Source organism: Procambarus clarkii, chromosome 66 (genome assembly GCF_040958095.1).
Source record: "Procambarus clarkii isolate CNS0578487 chromosome 66, FALCON_Pclarkii_2.0, whole genome shotgun sequence".
Classification (NCBI taxonomy): domain Eukaryota; kingdom Metazoa; phylum Arthropoda; class Malacostraca; order Decapoda; family Cambaridae; genus Procambarus; species Procambarus clarkii.
The window spans coordinates 4,993,595-5,011,709 of record NC_091215.1 but is presented as its reverse complement, the minus strand read 5'-3'; the positions used below and the strand labels follow the sequence as shown (position 1 = coordinate 5,011,709).

At 44.1% G+C, this 18,115-nt stretch overlaps 1 protein-coding gene across 1 annotated transcript in view; it reads left to right on the top strand.

Moving 5' to 3' along the window:
- The window catches only part of LOC123769132 (WAP four-disulfide core domain protein 2), a 188,816-nt gene that overhangs the window by 94,148 nt on the left and 76,553 nt on the right, over positions 1-18,115 (top strand). The window contains exon 2 of the mRNA XM_045760071.2: positions 13,715-13,815. Coding sequence (XP_045616027.2) covers positions 13,715-13,815 — 101 coding nt within the window. The remainder of the gene's footprint in view (positions 1-13,714; positions 13,816-18,115) is intronic.

Genomic DNA, 18,115 nt, shown 5'->3' with positions numbered 1-18,115 from the left:
CTTTCTGTTAGTTTAAGGACTTGCCCGAAATGCTATGCGTGCTAGTGGTTTTATAAGATTGTAATTTCAACTTAAACTCTATGTTCTCTCTTAACCCTTAATGTACCTTCGTGAATATATATATATATATATATATATATATATATATATATATATATATATATATATATATATATATATATATATATATATATATATATATATATATATATATATATATGTATGTATCTTTTCTCTGACCTCTCAATTAGGTTTCGTATGTGGAATAACTCTCAGATCGGTACACTCGTTCTTCAGGCATCCTGGGGTCAAAACAATCAGAGTGAAGGCTGGTGCTTTAAACTATGTCAGGGTGAAGGTTGAGTCCGTAAACTATGTCAGGGTGAAGGTTGAGTCCGTAAACTATGTCAGGGTGAAGGTTGAGTCCGTAAACTATGTCAGGGTGAAGGTTGAGTCCGTAAACTATGTCAGGGTGAGGCTAGTGCTGTAAACTATGAAAAGGTGAAGGCTGGTGTTGTAAACTACTCAGGGTGAAGGCTAGTGCTGTAAAGTATGTCAAGGTGATGGCTGGTGCTGTAAACTATGTCCGGGGTGAAGATTGGTGCTGTAAACTTGTCAGAGTGAAGGTTGGTGCTGTAAACTATGTCAGAGTAAAGGTTGGTGCTGTAAACTATGTCAGGATGAATGTTGGTGCTGTAAACTATGTCAGGGTGAAGGCTGGTGCTGTAAACTAGTCAGGGTGAAGGCTGGTGCTGTAAACTATGTCAGGGTAAAGGTTGGAGGTGTAAACTATGTCAGAGTGAAGGTTGGTGCTGTAAACTATGTCAGGGTGAAGGCTGGAGCTGTAAAATATGTCAAGGTGAAGGTTGGTGCTGTAAACTATGTCAGGGTGAAGGTTGGTGCTGTAAACAATATCAGGGTGAAGGCTGGAGCTGTAAACTATGTCAGGGAGAAGATTGGTGCTGTAAACTATGTCATGGTGAAGGCTGGAGCTGTAAACTATGTCAGGGTGAAAGTTGGTGCTGTAAACTATGTCAAGGGGATAGTTGGTGCTGTAAACTTTGTCAGGGTGAAGGCTGGTGCTGTAAACTATTTCAGAGTGAAGGTTGGAGCTGTAAACTATTTCTGAGTGAAGGCTGGTGCTGTAAACTATGTAAGGGTGAAGATTGGTGCTGTAAACTATGTCAGGGCGATGGTTGGTGCTGTAAACTATGTCAGAGTGAAAGCTGGTGCTGTAATCTAGTCAGGGTGAAGGTTGGTGCTGTAAACTATGTCAGGGTAAAGGTTGGTGGTGTAAACTATGACAGATTGAAGGTTGGTGTTGTAAACTATGTCAGGGTGAAGATTGGTGGTGTAAACTAGTCAGAGTGAAGGTTGGTACTGTAAACTATGTCACGGTGAAGCTAGGTGACGTAAACTATATCAGAGTAAAGGTTCTTGGTGTAAACTATGTCAGAGTGAAGGTTGGTGCTGTAAACTATGTCAGGGTGAAGGCTGGAGCTGTAAACTATGTCAAGGTGAAGGTTGGTGCTGTAAACTATATCAGGGTGAAGGATCGTGCTGTAAACTATGTCAGGGGTGAAGGCTGGAGCTGTAAACTATGTCAGGGTGAAGGTTGATGCTGTAAACTATGTCAGGGTGATGGTTGGAGCTATAAACTATGTCAGGGTGAAGGTTGGTGCTGGAAACTATGTCAGGGTGAAGGTTGGTGTTGTAAAATATGTTAGAGTGAAGGCTGGTGCTGTAAACTATGTCAGGATGAAAGTTGGTGCTGTAAACTATGTTAGAGTGAAGGCTGGTGCTGTAAATTATGTCAGGGTGAAGGTTGGTGCTGTATACTATGTCAGAGTGAAGGCTGGAGCTGTAAACTCTGTCAGAGGGAAGATTGGTGCTGTAAACTATTTCAGAGTGAAGGCTGGAGCTGTAAACTATGTCAGAGTAAAGGCTGGTGCTGGAAACTATGTCAGGGTGAAGGTTGGTACTGTAAACTACCTCAGGGGTGAAGGCTGGTGTTGTAAACTATGTCAGAGTGAAGGCTGGAGTTGTAAACTACGTCAGGGTGAAGGTTGGTACTGTAAACTCTGTCAGGATGAAGGTTGGTGCTGTAAACTACTCAGGGTGAAGGCTGGTGCCGTAAACTATGTCAGGGTGAAGGCTGGTGCTGTAAACTATGTCAGAGTGAAAACTGGTTCTGTAAATTAGTCAGGGTGAAGGTTGGTGCTGTAAACTATTCAGGGTGAAGGTTGGTGCTGTAAACACTATCAGAGTGAAGGTTGGTGCTGTAAATAATGTCAGCGTGAAGGCTATTGCTGTATACTATGTCAGGGTGAAGGCTGGTGCTGTAAACTAGTCAAGGAGAAATCTGGTGCGGTAAACTATGTCTGAGTGAAGGCTGGAGCTGTAGACAAGTCAGAGTGAAGGCTGGAGCTGTAGACAAGTCAGAGTGAAGACTGGTGCTGTAAACTATGTTTGAGTGAAGACTGGTGCTGTAAACTATGTCGAGGTGAAGGTTGAAGCTGTAAACTATGTGAGAGTGAAGGTTAGTGCTGTAAACTATGTCAGGGTGAAGGTTGGTGATGTAAATTATGTCAGGGTGAAGGCTGGTGCTGTATACTATGTCAGGGTGAAGGCCGGTGCTTTTATTATGTCAGGGTGAAGGTTTGTGCTGTAAACTATGTCAGGGTGAAGGTTGGTGCTGTAAAGTATGCCAGGGTGAAGGCTGGCGCTGTAAACTATGCCATGTTGAAAGTTGGTGCTATAAACTATGTCAGAGTGAAGGCTGGTGATGTAAACTATGTTAGAGTGAAGGTTGGTGCTGTAAACTATGTCAGATTTAAAGCTATTGTTGTAAACTATGTCAGGGTAAAGGATGATGCTGTAAACTATGTCGGGGTGAAGATGGTGCTATAAACTAGTCAGAGTGAAGACTGGAGCTGTCAACTATGTCAGAGTGAACACTGGAGCGGTAAAATATGTCAGGGTGAAGGCTAGTGCTGTAAACTATGTCAGGGTGAGGCTAGTGCTGTAAACTATGTCAAGGTGAAGGCTGGTGCTGTAAACTAATCAGGGTGAAGGCTAGTGCTGTAAACTATGTTAAGATGAAGGCTGAAGCTGTAAACTATTTCATGATGATGGCTCGTGCTGAAAACTTTATCGAGTGAAGGCTGGTGCTGTAAACTACGTTAGGGTGAAGGATGGTGTTGTAAACAATATCAGGGTAAAGGATGGTGCTGTAAACTGTGTCAGTGTGAAGGATGGTGCAGTAAACTATGTTATGGTGAAGGTTGGAGCAGTAAACTATGTAAGGGTGAAGGTTGGTTCTGTAAACTATGTCAGGGTGATGGTTGGTGCTGTAAACTATGTCAGGGTGATGGTTGGTGCTGTAAATTTTATCAGATGAAGGCTGGTGCTGTAAACTAATCAGGCTGAAGGTTGGTGCTGTAAACTATGTCAGAGTGAAGGCTGGAGCTGTAAACTATGTCAAGGTGAAGGTTGGTGCTGTAAACTATGTCACGGTGAAGGTTGGTGCTGTAAACTATGTCAGGGTGAAGGTTGGTGCTTTAAACTATGTCAGGGTGAAGGCTGGAGCTCAAATCTATGTCAGGGAGAAGGTTGGAGCTGTAAACTATGTCAGGGTGAAGGCCGGTGCTTTAAATTATGTCAGAGTAAAGGCTTGTGCTGTAAACTATGTCAGGGTGAAGGCTGGTGCTGTAAACCATGCCAGGGTGAAGGTTGGTGCTGTAAAATATGCCAGGGTGAAGGCTGGTGCTGTAAACTATGCCATGTTGAAAGCTGGTGCTGTACACTATGTCAGAGTGAAGGCTGGTGATGTAAACTATGTCAGCTTGAAGGTTGGTGCTGTAAACTATGTCAGGGTGAATCCTGGAGCTGTAAACTGTGTCAGAGTGAATATTGGTTCTGTAAACTATGTCAGAGTGAAGGTTGTTGCTGTAAACTATGTCAGAGTGAAGGTTGTTGCTGTAAACTATGTCAGAGTGATGGTTGGTGCTTTAAACTGTTTCAGAGTAAAGGCTGGGGCTGTAAACTATGTCAGAGTGAAGGCTGGAGCTGTAAACTATGTCAGGGTGAAGGTTGGTGCTGTAAACTATGTCAGGGTGAAGGCTGGTGCTGTAAACTATGACAGGGTGAACGATGGTGCTGTACACTATGTCAGAGAAAAGGCTGGAGCTGTAAACTATGTCAGGGTGAAGGTTAGTGCTGTAAACTATGTCAGGGTGAAGTTTGGTACTGTAAACTGTGTCAGAGTGAAGGTTGGTGCTGTAAACTATGTCAGGGTGAATCCTGCGGCTGTAAACTATGTCAGACCGTTGGCTGGTTCTGTATTCTATGTCAGAGTGAAGGCTGGTGCTGTAAACTATGTAAGGGTGAAGGTTGGTGCTGTAAACAATGTCAGGATGAAGGCTGGTGCTGTAAACTATGTCAGGGTGTAGGCAGGTGCTGTAAACAATATCAGGGTGAAGGTTGGTGCTGTAAACTATGTCAGAGTGAAGGTTGGTGCTGTAAACTATGTCAGGGTGAGGGCTGGTGCTGTAAACTATATCAGGGTTAAGGCCGGAGCTGTAAACTATGTCAGGGTTAAGGTTGGTGCTGTAAACTATGTCAGGGTGAAGGTTGGTGCTGTAAACTATGTCAGGGTGATGGTTGGTGCAGTAAAACGTTTCAGAGTGAAGGCTGGTGCTGTAAACTATGTCAGGGTGAGGGCTGGTGCTGTAAACTATGTTAGGGTGAGGGCTGGTGCTGTAATCTATATCAGAGTGAAGGCTGGAGCTGTAAACTATGTCAGAGGTACGTCTGGAGCTGTAAACTATGTCAGGGTGAAGGTATGTGCTGAAAACTATGTCAGGTTTAAGGTTGGTGCTGTAAACTATGTAAGGTGAAGGATGGTGCTGTACACTATGTCAGAGTGAAGGCTGGCGCTGTAAACTATGTCAGGGTGAAGGTTGGTGCTGTAATCTATGTCAGGGTGATGTTTGGAGCTGTAAACTGTGTCAAAGTGAAGGCTGGTGCTATAAACTATATCAGAGTTAAGGCTGGAGCTGTAAACTGTGTCAGAGTGAAAGCTGGTGCGGTAAACTATGTCATAGTGAAGGCTGAAGCTATAAACTACTCAGGGTGAAGGTTGGTGATGTAAACTATGTCAGGGTGAAGGTTGGTGATGTAAACTATGTCAGGGTAAAATTTGGAGCTGTAAACTATGTCAGGGTGAAGGCTGGAGCTGTAAACTATGTCAGAGTGAAGGCTGGTGCTGTAAACTATGTCAGGGTGAAGGCTGGTGCTGTAAACTATTTCAGGGTGATGGTTGGTGCTGTAAACTATGTCATAGTGATGGTTGGTGTTGTAAACTATGTCATGGTGAGGGCTGGTGCTGTAAACTATATCAGGGTGAAAGCTGGAGCTGTAAACTATGTCAGAGCTAAGTCTGGAGCTGTAAACTATGTCATAGTGAAGGTTTGTGCTGTAAACTTTGTAAGGAAAAGGATCGCGCTGTACATTATGTCAGAGTGAAGGCTGGTGCGGTAAACTATGTCAGGGGTGACGTTTGGTGCTCTAAACTATTTCAGGGTGAAGGTTGTGCAGTAAACTATGTCGGAGTGAAGGCTGGTGCTGTAAACTATGTCAGGCTGAGGGCTGGTGTTGTAAACTATATCAGGGTGAAAGCTGGAGCTGTAAACTATGTCATAGTGAAGGTTTGTGCTGTAAACTTTGTAAGGAAGAGGATGGCGCTGTACATTATGTCAGTGTGAAGGCTGGAGTTGTAAACTATTTCAGGGTGAAGGTTGGTGCTGTAAACTATGTCAGGGAGATAGTTGGTACTGTAAACTGTGTCAGAGTGAAGGCTGGTGCTGTTAACTATGTCAGAGTTAAGGCTGGAGCTGTAAACTTTTGTCAGAGTGAAGGCTGGTGCGGTAAACTACGTCAGGGGTGAAGTTTGGTGCTGTAAACTATTTCAGGGTGAAGGTTGTGCAGTAAACTATGTCAGAGTGAAGGCTGGTGCTGTACACTATATAAGGGTGAAGGCTGGCGCTGTAAACTATGTCAGAGTGAAGGCTGGAGCTGTAAACTTTGTCAGAGTGAAGGCTGGAGCGGTAAACTATGTCACGATGAAAGTTGATGCTGTAAACTATGATAGGGTTAATCCTGGGGCTGTAAACTATGTCAGTGTGAAGGCTGGTGCTGTAAACTATGTCAGAGTGAAGGTTGGTGCTGTAAACTATGTCAGCGTGAAGGTTAGTGCTGTAAACTATGTCAGGGTGAAGGCTAGTGCTGTAAACTATGTCAGAGTGAAGGTTGGTGCTGTAAATTATGTCAGAGCGATTGTTGGGGCTGTAAACTATGTCAGGGTGAAGGCTGGAGCTGTAAACTTTGCCAGAGTGACGATTGTTGCTGTAAACTATGTCAGAGTGAAAGTTGGTGCTGTAAACTCTGTCAAAGTGACGGCTGGTGCTGGAAACTATGTCAGGGTGAAGGCTGGTGCTGTAAACTATGTCAGAGTGAAGGTTGGTGCTGTAAACTATGTCAGAGTGAAAGCTAGTGCTGTAAACTATGTCAGAGTGAAGGTTGGTGCTGTAAACTATGTCAGAGTGAAGGCTGGTGCTGCACACTATGTCAGGGTGAAGGCTAGTGCTGTAAACTATGTCAGGGTGAAGGCTGGTGCTGTAAACTATGTCAGGGTGATGGTTGATGCTGTAAACTATGTCAGGGTGATAGCTGTTTCTGTAAACTATGTCAGGGTGAAGGTTATTGCTGTAAACTATGTCAGGGTGAAGGATGGTGCTGTAAACCAGGTCAGTCGAGGGTCGTGCTGTAAACTATGTCAGAGTAAAGGTTGGAGCTGTAAGCTATGTCAGGGAGAAGGCTGGAGCGGTAAACTATGTCAGAGTGAAGGATGGTGCTCTTAACTATGTCAGATCGATGGTTGGTGCTGTAAACTAGTCAGAATGATGGCTGGTTCTGTAAACTAGTCAGGGTGAAGGCTGAAGCTGTAAACTTCTCTGGGTGAAGGTTGATGCAGTAAACTATGTCAGGGTATAATTTGATGCTGTAAACTATGTCAGGATGAAGGCTGGGGCTGTAAACTAGGTCGGACGAGGGTCGTGCTGTAAACTATGTCAGAGTGAAGGCTGGTGCGGTAAACTATGTCAGGGGTGAAGTTTGGTGCTGTAAACTATTTAAGGGTGAAGGTTGTGCAGTAAACTATGTCAGGGTGAAGGCTGGTGCTGTAAACTATGTCAGGGTGAGGGCTGGTGTTGTAAACTATATCAGGGTGAAAGCTGGAGCTCTAAACTATGTCATAGTGAAGGTTTATGCTGTAAACTTTGTAAGGAAAAGGAAGGCGCTGTTCATTATGTCGCTGTTCATTATGTTCATTATGAGTGAAGGCTGGAGCTGTAAACTATGTCAGGGTGAAGGTTGGTGCTGTAAACTATGTCAGGTTTAAGGTTGGTGCTGTAAACTATGTAAGGTGAAGGATGGTGCTGTACACTATGTCAGAGTGAAGGCTGGCGCTGTAAACTATGTCAGGGTGAAGGTTGGTGCTGTAAACTATGTCAGGGTGATGTTTGGAGCTGTAAACTGTGTCAAAGTGAAGGCTGGTGCTATAAACTATATCAGAGTTAAGGCTGGAGCTGTAAACTGTGTCAGAGTGAAAGCTGGTGCGGTAAACTATGTCATAGTGAAGGCTGAAGCTATAAACTACTCAGGGTGAAGGTTGGTGATGTAAACTATGTCAGGGTGAAGGTTGGTGATGTAAACTATGTCAGGGTAAAATTTGGAGCTGTAAACTATGTCAGGGTGAAGGCTGGAGCTGTAAACTATGTCAGATTGAAGGCTGGTGCTGTAAACTATGTCAGGGTGAAGGCTGGTGCTGTAAACTATTTCAGGGTGATGGTTGGTGCTGTAAACTATGTCATAGTGATGGTTGGTGTTGTAAACTATGTCATGGTGAGGGCTGGTGCTGTAAACTATATCAGGGTGAAAGCTGGAGCTGTAAACTATGTCAGAGCTAAGTCTGGAGCTGTAAACTATGTCATAGTGAAGGTTTGTGCTGTAAACTTTGTAAGGAAAAGGATCGCGCTGTACATTATGTCAGAGTGAAGGCTGGTGCGGTAAACTATGTCAGGGGTGACGTTTGGTGCTCTAAACTATTTCAGGGTGAAGGTTGTGCAGTAAACTATGTCGGAGTGAAGGCTGGTGCTGTAAACTATGTCAGGCTGAGGGCTGGTGTTGTAAACTATATCAGGGTGAAAGCTGGAGCTGTAAACTATGTCATAGTGAAGGTTTGTGCTGTAAACTTTGTAAGGAAGAGGATGGCGCTGTACATTATGTCAGTGTGAAGGCTGGAGTTGTAAACTATTTCAGGGTGAAGGTTGGTGCTGTAAACTATGTCAGGGAGATAGTTGGTACTGTAAACTGTGTCAGAGTGAAGGCTGGTGCTGTTAACTATGTCAGAGTTAAGGCTGGAGCTGTAAACTTTTGTCAGAGTGAAGGCTGGTGCGGTAAACTACGTCAGGGGTGAAGTTTGGTGCTGTAAACTATTTCAGGGTGAAGGTTGTGCAGTAAACTATGTCAGAGTGAAGGCTGGTGCTGTACACTATATAAGGGTGAAGGCTGGCGCTGTAAACTATGTCAGAGTGAAGGCTGGAGCTGTAAACTTTGTCAGAGTGAAGGCTGGAGCGGTAAACTATGTCACGATGAAAGTTGATGCTGTAAACTATGATAGGGTTAATCCTGGGGCTGTAAACTATGTCAGTGTGAAGGCTGGTGCTGTAAACTATGTCAGAGTGAAGGTTGGTGCTGTAAACTATGTCAGCGTGAAGGTTAGTGCTGTAAACTATGTCAGGGTGAAGGCTAGTGCTGTAAACTATGTCAGAGTGAAGGTTGGTGCTGTAAATTATGTCAGAGCGATTGTTGGGGCTGTAAACTATGTCAGGGTGAAGGCTGGAGCTGTAAACTTTGCCAGGGTGACGATTGTTGCTGTAAACTATGTCAGAGTGAAAGTTGGTGCTGTAAACTCTGTCAAAGTGACGGCTGGTGCTGGAAACTATGTCAGGGTGAAGGCTGGTGCTGTAAACTATGTCAGAGTGAAGGTTGGTGCTGTAAACTATGTCAGAGTGAAAGCTAGTGCTGTAAACTATGTCAGAGTGAAGGTTGGTGCTGTAAACTATGTCAGAGTGAAGGCTGGTGCTGCACACTATGTCAGGGTGAAGGCTAGTGCTGTAAACTATGTCAGGGTGAAGGCTGGTGCTGTAAACTATGTCAGGGTGATGGTTGATGCTGTAAACTATGTCAGGGTGATAGCTGTTTCTGTAAACTATGTCAGGGTGAAGGTTATTGCTGTAAACTATGTCAGGGTGAAGGATGGTGCTGTAAACCAGGTCAGTCGAGGGTCGTGCTGTAAACTATGTCAGAGTAAAGGTTGGAGCTGTAAGCTATGTCAGGGAGAAGGCTGGAGCGGTAAACTATGTCAGAGTGAAGGATGGTGCTCTTAACTATGTCAGATCGATGGTTGGTGCTGTAAACTAGTCAGAATGATGGCTGGTTCTGTAAACTAGTCAGGGTGAAGGCTGAAGCTGTAAACTTCTCTGGGTGAAGGTTGATGCAGTAAACTATGTCAGGGTATAATTTGATGCTGTAAACTATGTCAGGATGAAGGCTGGGGCTGTAAACTAGGTCGGACGAGGGTCGTGCTGTAAACTATGTCAGAGTGAAGGCTGGTGCGGTAAACTATGTCAGGGGTGAAGTTTGGTGCTGTAAACTATTTAAGGGTGAAGGTTGTGCAGTAAACTATGTCAGGGTGAAGGCTGGTGCTGTAAACTATGTCAGGGTGAGGGCTGGTGTTGTAAACTATATCAGGGTGAAAGCTGGAGCTCTAAACTATGTCATAGTGAAGGTTTATGCTGTAAACTTTGTAAGGAAAAGGATGGCCCTGTTCATTATGTCGCTGTTCATTATGTTCATTATGAGTGAAGGCTGGAGCTGTAAACTATGTCAGGGTGAAGGTTGGTGCTGTAAACTATATCAGGGTGATGGCTGGTGCTGTAAACTGTGTCAGAGTGAAGGCTGGTGCTGTAAACTATGTCAGAGTTAAGGCTTGAGCTGTAAACTATGTCAGAGTGAAGGCTGGTGCGGTAAACTATGTCAGAGGTGAAGTTTGGTGCTGAAAACTATTTCAGGGTGAAGGTTTTGCAGTAAACTACGTCATAGTGAAGGCTGGAGCTGTAAACTATGTCAGAGTGAAGGCTGGAGCGGTAAACTATGTCAAGATGAATGTTGATGCTGTAAACTATGTCAGGGTGAATCCTGGGGCTGTAAACTATGTCAGAGAGAAGGCTGGTGCTGTAAACTTTGTCAAAGTGAAGGTTGGTGCTGTAAACTATGTCAGCGTGAAGGCTAGTGATGTAAACTATGTCAGAGTGAAGGCTAGTGCTGTAAACTATGTCAGAGTGAAGGTTGGTGCTGTAAACTATATCAGGGTGAAGGCCGGAGCTGTAAACTATGTCAGATTTAAGGCTGGAGCGGTAAACTATGTTAAAGTGAAGGTATGTGCTTTAAACTATGTCAGGGTTAAGGCTGGTGCTGTAAACTGTCAGGGTGAAGGTTCCTGCTGTAAACTATGTCAAGATGAAGGCTGGTGCTGTAAACTATGTCAGAGTGAAGGTTGGTGCTGTAAACTATGTCAGAGGGAAGGCTGCTGCTGTACACTATGTCAGGGTGAAGGCTGGTGCTGTAAACTATGTCAGGGTGAAGGCTGGTGCTGTAAACTATGTCAGGGTGAAGGCTGGTGCTGTAAACTAGGTCAGTCGAGGGTCGAGCTGTAAACTATTTCAGAGTGAAGGTTGGAGCTGTAAACTATGTCAGGGTGAAGGCTGGAGCGGTAAACTATGTCAGAGTGAAGGTTGGTGCTGTTAACTATGTCAGGGCGATGGTTGGTGCTGTAAACTAGTCCGGGTGATGGCTGGTTCTGTAAACTAGTCAGGGTGAAGGCTGAAGCTGTAAACTTCTCAGGGTGAAGGTTGATGCAGTAAACTATGTCAGGGTATAATTTGGTGCTGTAAACTATGAAAGAGTGAAGGCTGGTTCTGTAAAGTGTGTCCAGGTGAAGGCTGGTGCTGTAAACTATGTCAGGGTGAAGGCTGGTTCTGTACACTATGTCAGGGTGAAGGCTGGAGCTTTAAACTATGTCAGAGTGAAGGATGGTGCTGTAAACTGTACTATGTCAGGGTGAAGGTTGGTGCTGTAAACTATGTCAGGGTGAAGGCTGGTGCTGTAAACAAGGTCGGGCGAGGGTCATGCTGTAAACTATGTCAGAGTGAAGGCTGGTGCTGTAAACTATGTCAGAATGAAGGCTGGAGCGGTAAACTATGTCAGGATGAAAGTTGGTGCTGTAAACTATGTCAGGGTGAAGGCTGGAGCTGTAAACTATGTCAGAGTGATGGTTGGTGCTGTAAACTATGTCAGGGTGAAGGTTGGTGCTGTAAACTTTGTCAGGGTGAATCTTGGGGCTGTAAACTATGTCAGAGTGAAGGCTGGAGTTTTAAACTACGTCAGGGTGAAGGTTGTTGCTGTAAACTATGTCAGAGTGAAAAATTGTGCTGTAAACTATGTCAGAGTGACGGCTGGTGCTGGAAACTATGTCAGGGGTGAAGGTTGGTGCTGTAAACTATGTCAGGGTGAAGGCTGGTGCTGTAAACAATGACAGGGTGAAGGTTGGTGCTGTAAACTATGTCAGGATGAAGGCTGGTGCTGTAAAGTATGTCAGAGTGAAGGTTTGTGCTGTAAACAATGTCAGCGTGAAGGTTGGTGCTGTAAACTATGTCAGAGTGAACGTTGGTGCTGGAAACTATGTCAGGGTGAAGGCAGGTGCTGTAAACTATGTCAGGGTGAAGGCTTGTGCTGTAAACAATGTCAGGGTGAAGGTTGGTGCTGTAAACTATGTTAGAGTGAAGGTTGGTGCTGGAAACTACGTCAGAGTGAAGGCCGGTGCTGTAAACTATGTCAGGGTGAAGGCTGGTGCTGTAAACTATGTCAGGGTGATGGCTGGTGCTATAAACTATGTCAGATTTAAGGCTGGAGCGGTAAACTATGTCAGAGTGAAGGTTGGTTCTGTAAACTATGTCAGAGTGAAGGTATGTGCTTAAAACTATGTCAGGGTTAAGGCTGGTGCTGTACACTATGTCAGGGTGAAGGCTGGTGCTGTACACTATGTCAGGGTGAAGGCTGGTGCTGTAAACTATGTCAGGGTGAAGGTTGTTGCTGTAAACTATGTCAAGATGAAGGCTGGTGCTGTAAACTATGTCAGAGTGAAGGTATGTGCTGTACACAATGTCAGGGTGAAGGCTGGTGCTGTAAACTATGTCAGGGTGAAGGCTAGTGCTGTAAACTATGTCAGGGTGATGGTCGATGCTGTAAACTATGTCAGGGTTATAGCTGGTTCCGTAAACTATGTTAGGGTGAAGGTTAGTGCTGTAAACTATGTCAGGGTGAAGGCTGGTGCTGTAAACTAGGTCAGTCGAGGGTCGTGCTGTAAACTATGTCAGAGTGAAGGTTGGAGCTGTAACCTATGTCACGGTGAAGGCTGGAGCGGTAAACTATGTCAGGGTGAAGGTTGATGCAGTAAACTATGTCAGGGTATAATTTGGTGCTGTAAACTATGTAAGAGTGAAGGCTGGTGCTGTAAACTATGTCAGGGTGAGGGCTGGTGCTGTAAACTATATCAGGGTTAAGGCTGGAGGTGTAAACTATGTCAGAGTGAAGTATGGTGCTGTAATCTGTACTATGTCAGGGTGAAGGTTGGTGCTGTAAAAAGTGTCAGGGTGAAGGCTGGTGCTGTAAACTAGGTCGGGCGAGGGTCATGCTGTAAACTATGTCAGAGTGAAGGCTGGTGCTTTAAACTATGTCAGATTGGAGGCTGGAGCGGTAAACAATGTCAGGATGAAAGTTGGTGCTGTAAACTATGTCATGGTGAAGGCTGGAGCTGTAAACTATGTCAGAGTGAAGGTTGGTGCTGTGAACTATGTCAGGGTGAAGGTTGGTGCTGTAAACTATGTCAGGGTGAATCCTGGGGCTTTAAACTATGTCAGAGTGAAGGCTGGATTTTTAAACTACGTCAGGGTGAATATTGGTTCTGTAAACTATGTCAGGGTGAAGGTTGTTGCTGTAAACTATGTTAGAGTGAAGGTTGGTGCTGTAAACAATGTCAGGGTGAAGGCTGGTGCTGTAAACTATGTCAGAGTGAAGGTTGGTGCTGGAAACTATGTCAGAGTGAAGGCAGGTGCTGTAAACTATGTCAGGGTGAAGGCTGGTGCTGTAAACAATGTCAGATTTAAGGCTGGAGCGGTAAACTATGTCAGAGTGAAGGTATGTGCTTTAAACTATGTCAGGGTTAAGGTTGGTGCTGTAAACTATGTCAGGGTGAAGGTTGGTGCTGTAAACTGTGTCAGGGTGAAGGCTGGTGCTGTAAACTATGTCAGAGTGAAGGCTGGAGCGGTAAACTTTGTCAGAGTGAAGGCTGGTGCTGTAAACTATGTCATGGTGAGATTTGGTGCTGTAAACTATTTCAGGGTGAAGGTTGGTGCTGTAAACTAGTCAGGGTAAAGGCTGGTGCTGTAAACAATAATTTTGAAAACAAAATCTGTTTTCAAATAATTGTAAATTTTTATTCTTATGTCGACAATAATTCGATTGTTCTTCTCAGGTTGTGGTCATCACAGGAGCAGATCCTTCACCCGACAAACCGCTCCCAGAGTTCATACTCACAGCTTCCTGGTTCAAACACACCTTCACACAGGCCCCACCGTGAGTATCTGGTTCACACTCACCTTCACACTGGTCCCACCGTGAGTACCTGGTTCACACTCACCCTCACACTGGTCCCACCGTGAGTACCTGGTTCACACTCACCCTCACACTGGTTCCACTGTGAGTACCTGGTTCACACTCACATTCACACTAGTCCCACCATGAGTACCTGGTTCACACTCACCCTCACACTGGTCCCACCGTGAGTACCTGGTTCACACTCACCCTCACACTGGTTCCACCGTGAGTACCTGGTTAACACTCACATTCACACTAGTCCCACCATGAGTACCTGGTTCACACTCACCCTCACACTGGTCCCACCATGAGTATGTGGTTCACACTCACCCTCACACTAGCCCCAACGTGAGTACCTGGTTCACACTCACATTCACACTGGTCCCACTGTGAGCCCTCCGTTTTACACTGATGCCGTTCGAACACTTCCGGAACAAGTGTTTCGCTCACGTCCTCTGTTCGAACCACAATTCTATAAATGCTTGACCCACATACTTCAAATATAAATAATCGCCAACAGAACCTGAACACCTAACCTGACCTACTTCTAGCTATTCATAGAATTTTAATGTTTTATAATGTTAATATATATATGAGAACAAACCTAATTTTAATACACAGTATATTAAAATTATGAATGCTTCTGGGGAATTACGGCCGCTGCTTTAACCAGCCTAGTGTGCGGACGGCCGCTTCTTTAACCAGCCTAGTGTGTGGACGGCCGCTGCTTTAGCCAGTCTAGTGTGAGGACGGCCGCTGCTTTACTATTCCTTGTGTGAGGACGGCCGCTGCATTAACCAGCCTAGTGTGAGGAGGGGTTGGAGGATTACGGCTTCTTCTATGGCGTAAAGTCAGGTGTCCAGGGTGGGGGGGGAGGTGTAAGCAATAGGTTAACTACCTAAGCAATAGGTTATGTAACCTCCTTGTTACATAATCGCTCGCTAAATCTGGTAATCACTGCCCTCAGGAGATATTAGAATTTGAATTATTGTTTATAAAAGTTGATATTAATATTATCCTTTTGAAGCAACAAACAGTGTTAGGGATAAATTATGCATCATTTACCTCATATAATTGTATGATTGGTCTCACTAACATAGTTATGTAAAGCTGAGCCCTCATGGACATCTGACAGACCTCTTGTGTTATGAATGTTTATGTGTTCCCAAGTTACAGGGAACACGTGTATGTCCTTCTAAAATACACTAACATCACGGCAACACGTGTATGTCCTGCTGTAATACACTTTAACGTCATGGAAACACGTGTATGTCCTGCAATAACACACATTAAAATCATGGCAACACGTGTATGTCCTGCTATAATACACTCTAACATCTAGGGAACACGTGAATGTCCTGCTATAATACACTCTAACATCTAGGGAACACGTGAATGTCCTGCTATAATACACTCTAACATCTAGGGAACACGTGAATGTCCTGCTATAATACACTTTAACATCTAGGGAACACGTGAATGTCCTGCTATAATACACTCTAACATCTAGGGAACACGTGAATGTCCTGCTATAATACACTCTAACATCTAGGGAACACGTGAATGTCCTGCTATAATACACTTTAACATCTAGGGCACACGTGTATGTCCTGCTATAATGCACTTTAACATCTAGACAAGACGTGTATGTCCTACTATAATTCACTTTAACATCTCTGCACATTTCTGTAATTAGGTTTAAGTTAAATTGTAAGTTTGATCCACAAAATTTCCACCAGAAGACCACACCACCTGAACTACTTGCCTTTAATAAAATGATTTCATCTAGCGGTCCATTCCATCCAACGGTCGACCCACCGACGCATTCATAAATTTTAACATGCTGTTCATTTAAAACAGGAATTTTCTCATATATATATATTAATATTATAATATATTATCATATTGTGCATTTATAGGTATAGGTTAGGTTAGGTTAGGTTAGGTGTTTAAGTTCTGTTAGCGATTATTTGTATTTGTAGTACGTTGGTGAAGCATTTACAGCGTTGTGATTCGACAACCCGTCCTCGACTCAAGTCCACAACCCGTCCTCGACTCAAGTCCATTACATTCAGCGGTCGACCCCACAGACGCATTCATAAATTTTAACATGCTGTTCATTCAAAACGGGAATTTTCTCAAGTATAAATTAATATTATAATATATTGGCATATTGTGTATATATAGGCATAGGATAGGTTAGGTCAGGTGTTTAGGTTCTGTCGACGAATATTTGTATTTGTAGTACGTGGGTGAAACATTTATAGCGTTGTGATTCGAACAAAATTCGTCAGTGAAGCACTTGTTCCTAATATGTTCGAACGTCAGCAGTTGTGAGTCGTGTGTAAACCGCTTTTCATTCATAAACAGGGGGTTTGGCGGGTGCATGGAATCACTTTTGGATCTTTGTTTGGAGGACGGGCTGGATTCGATCAAAATTCATTAATGAAGCACTTGTTCTGGAAGTGTTCAAACGAAATCAGTTTGACTCGTGTATAACAGCCCGTCCTCCAAACAAAGATCTGTTGATTCCATGCACCCGCCAAACCCCCTGTTTATGAATGAAAAGCGCTTTACACACGACTCGCAACTGCTGACGTTCGAACATATCTGGAACAAGTGCTTCACTGACGAATTTTGTTCGAATCACAACGCTATAAATGCTTCACCCACGTACTACAAATGCAAATAATCGCCAACAGAACCTAAACACCTGACCTAACCTATCCTATGCCTATATATACACAATATGCCAATATATTATAATATTAATTTATACTTGAGAAAATTCCCGTTTTGAATGAACAGCATGTTAAAATTTATGAATCGTCTGTGGGGTCGACCGCTGAATGTAATGGACTTGCAGCCCGTCCTCCAAACAAAGATCCAAAAGTGATTCCATGCACCCGCCAAACCCCCTGTTTATGAATGAAAAGCGCTTTACACACGACTCACAACTGCTGACGTTCGAACATATCTGGAACAAGTGCTTTACTGACGAATTTTGTTCGAATCACAACGCTATAAATGCTTCACCCACGTACTACAAATGCAAATAATCGCCAACAGAACCTAAACACCTGACCTAACCTATCCTATGCCTATATATACACAATATGCCAATATATTATAATATTAATTTATACTTGAGAAAATTCCCGTTTTGAATGAACAGCATGTTAAAATTTATGAATGCGTCTGTGGGGTCGACCGCTGAATGTAATGGACTTGAGTCGAGGACGGGTTGTATATAAACCGTTTTCATTCATAAACAGGGGTTTGGCGGGTGGATGGAATCAGTTTTGGGTCTTTGTTTGGAGGACGGGCTATTTATAGAACTGTGGTTCGAACAGAGGACGTGAGCGAAGCACTTGTTCCAGATGTTTTCGGACGGTATCAGTTGTGAGTCGTGTATAAATCGCTTTTCATTCATAAACAGGGAGTTTGGCGGCTGGATTAACGACCTTGGATCTCTGTATGCGAGGTAGTACAAATTGTACTATTTTTACCATTGTATTATACACTTAATATTGATCAACCAAGATTTTGTGAAGGATTAATGTGGAAGTGAAGCTATGAACGACACTTGTCACCATGGTTAGTCTTCCTTCTCTATTGTGACCATTATAGAATACCAATAGTCGTTTACGCTGCTTATTGTGACCATTGTACTACACACTTAGTCATTTCTTCTGTTTTTCGTGACCATTGTAGTACACCTTTAGTCGTTCCTTCTGTTTATTGTGATCATTGTGTGATCATTGATCTACCTCATTGTAGATCATTGAACAGGGATGGCCTGTTCAAGATCCTCCGCAAGATCGAATGCCCACACAAGCTCCTCAGCATCATTAGATCTTTCCACGAGAACATGACGGGCACCGTGGTCTTTGACGGCTTAACATCAGACGCCTTCGACATCCAAAGTGGAGTCAGGGCTGCGTCCTGGTTCCAAACCTATTCGAAATTTTCTTCGCAGTCATGCTGCAGCTCGCCTTCGGATTTACCACGGAAGGCATCTACCTCCGGATCAGTCGGATGGAAAGCTCTTTAACTTCGCCAGGCTGAGAGCCAAGATAAAAATTTAGGTGAAGTGTCTGCGCGACTTCCTTTTTGCTGATGACGCAACAGTCATCGCCTAGTTAGCCGAAGACCTCCAACGGCTCATGACCCGCTTCAGCGAGACCTGTCAGGCTTTCGGACTCACCATGAGCCTGAAGAAAACACAGGTCATTGGGCAAGGAGTGGACTCCCCACCTGACATCGGCATCTCCGATTG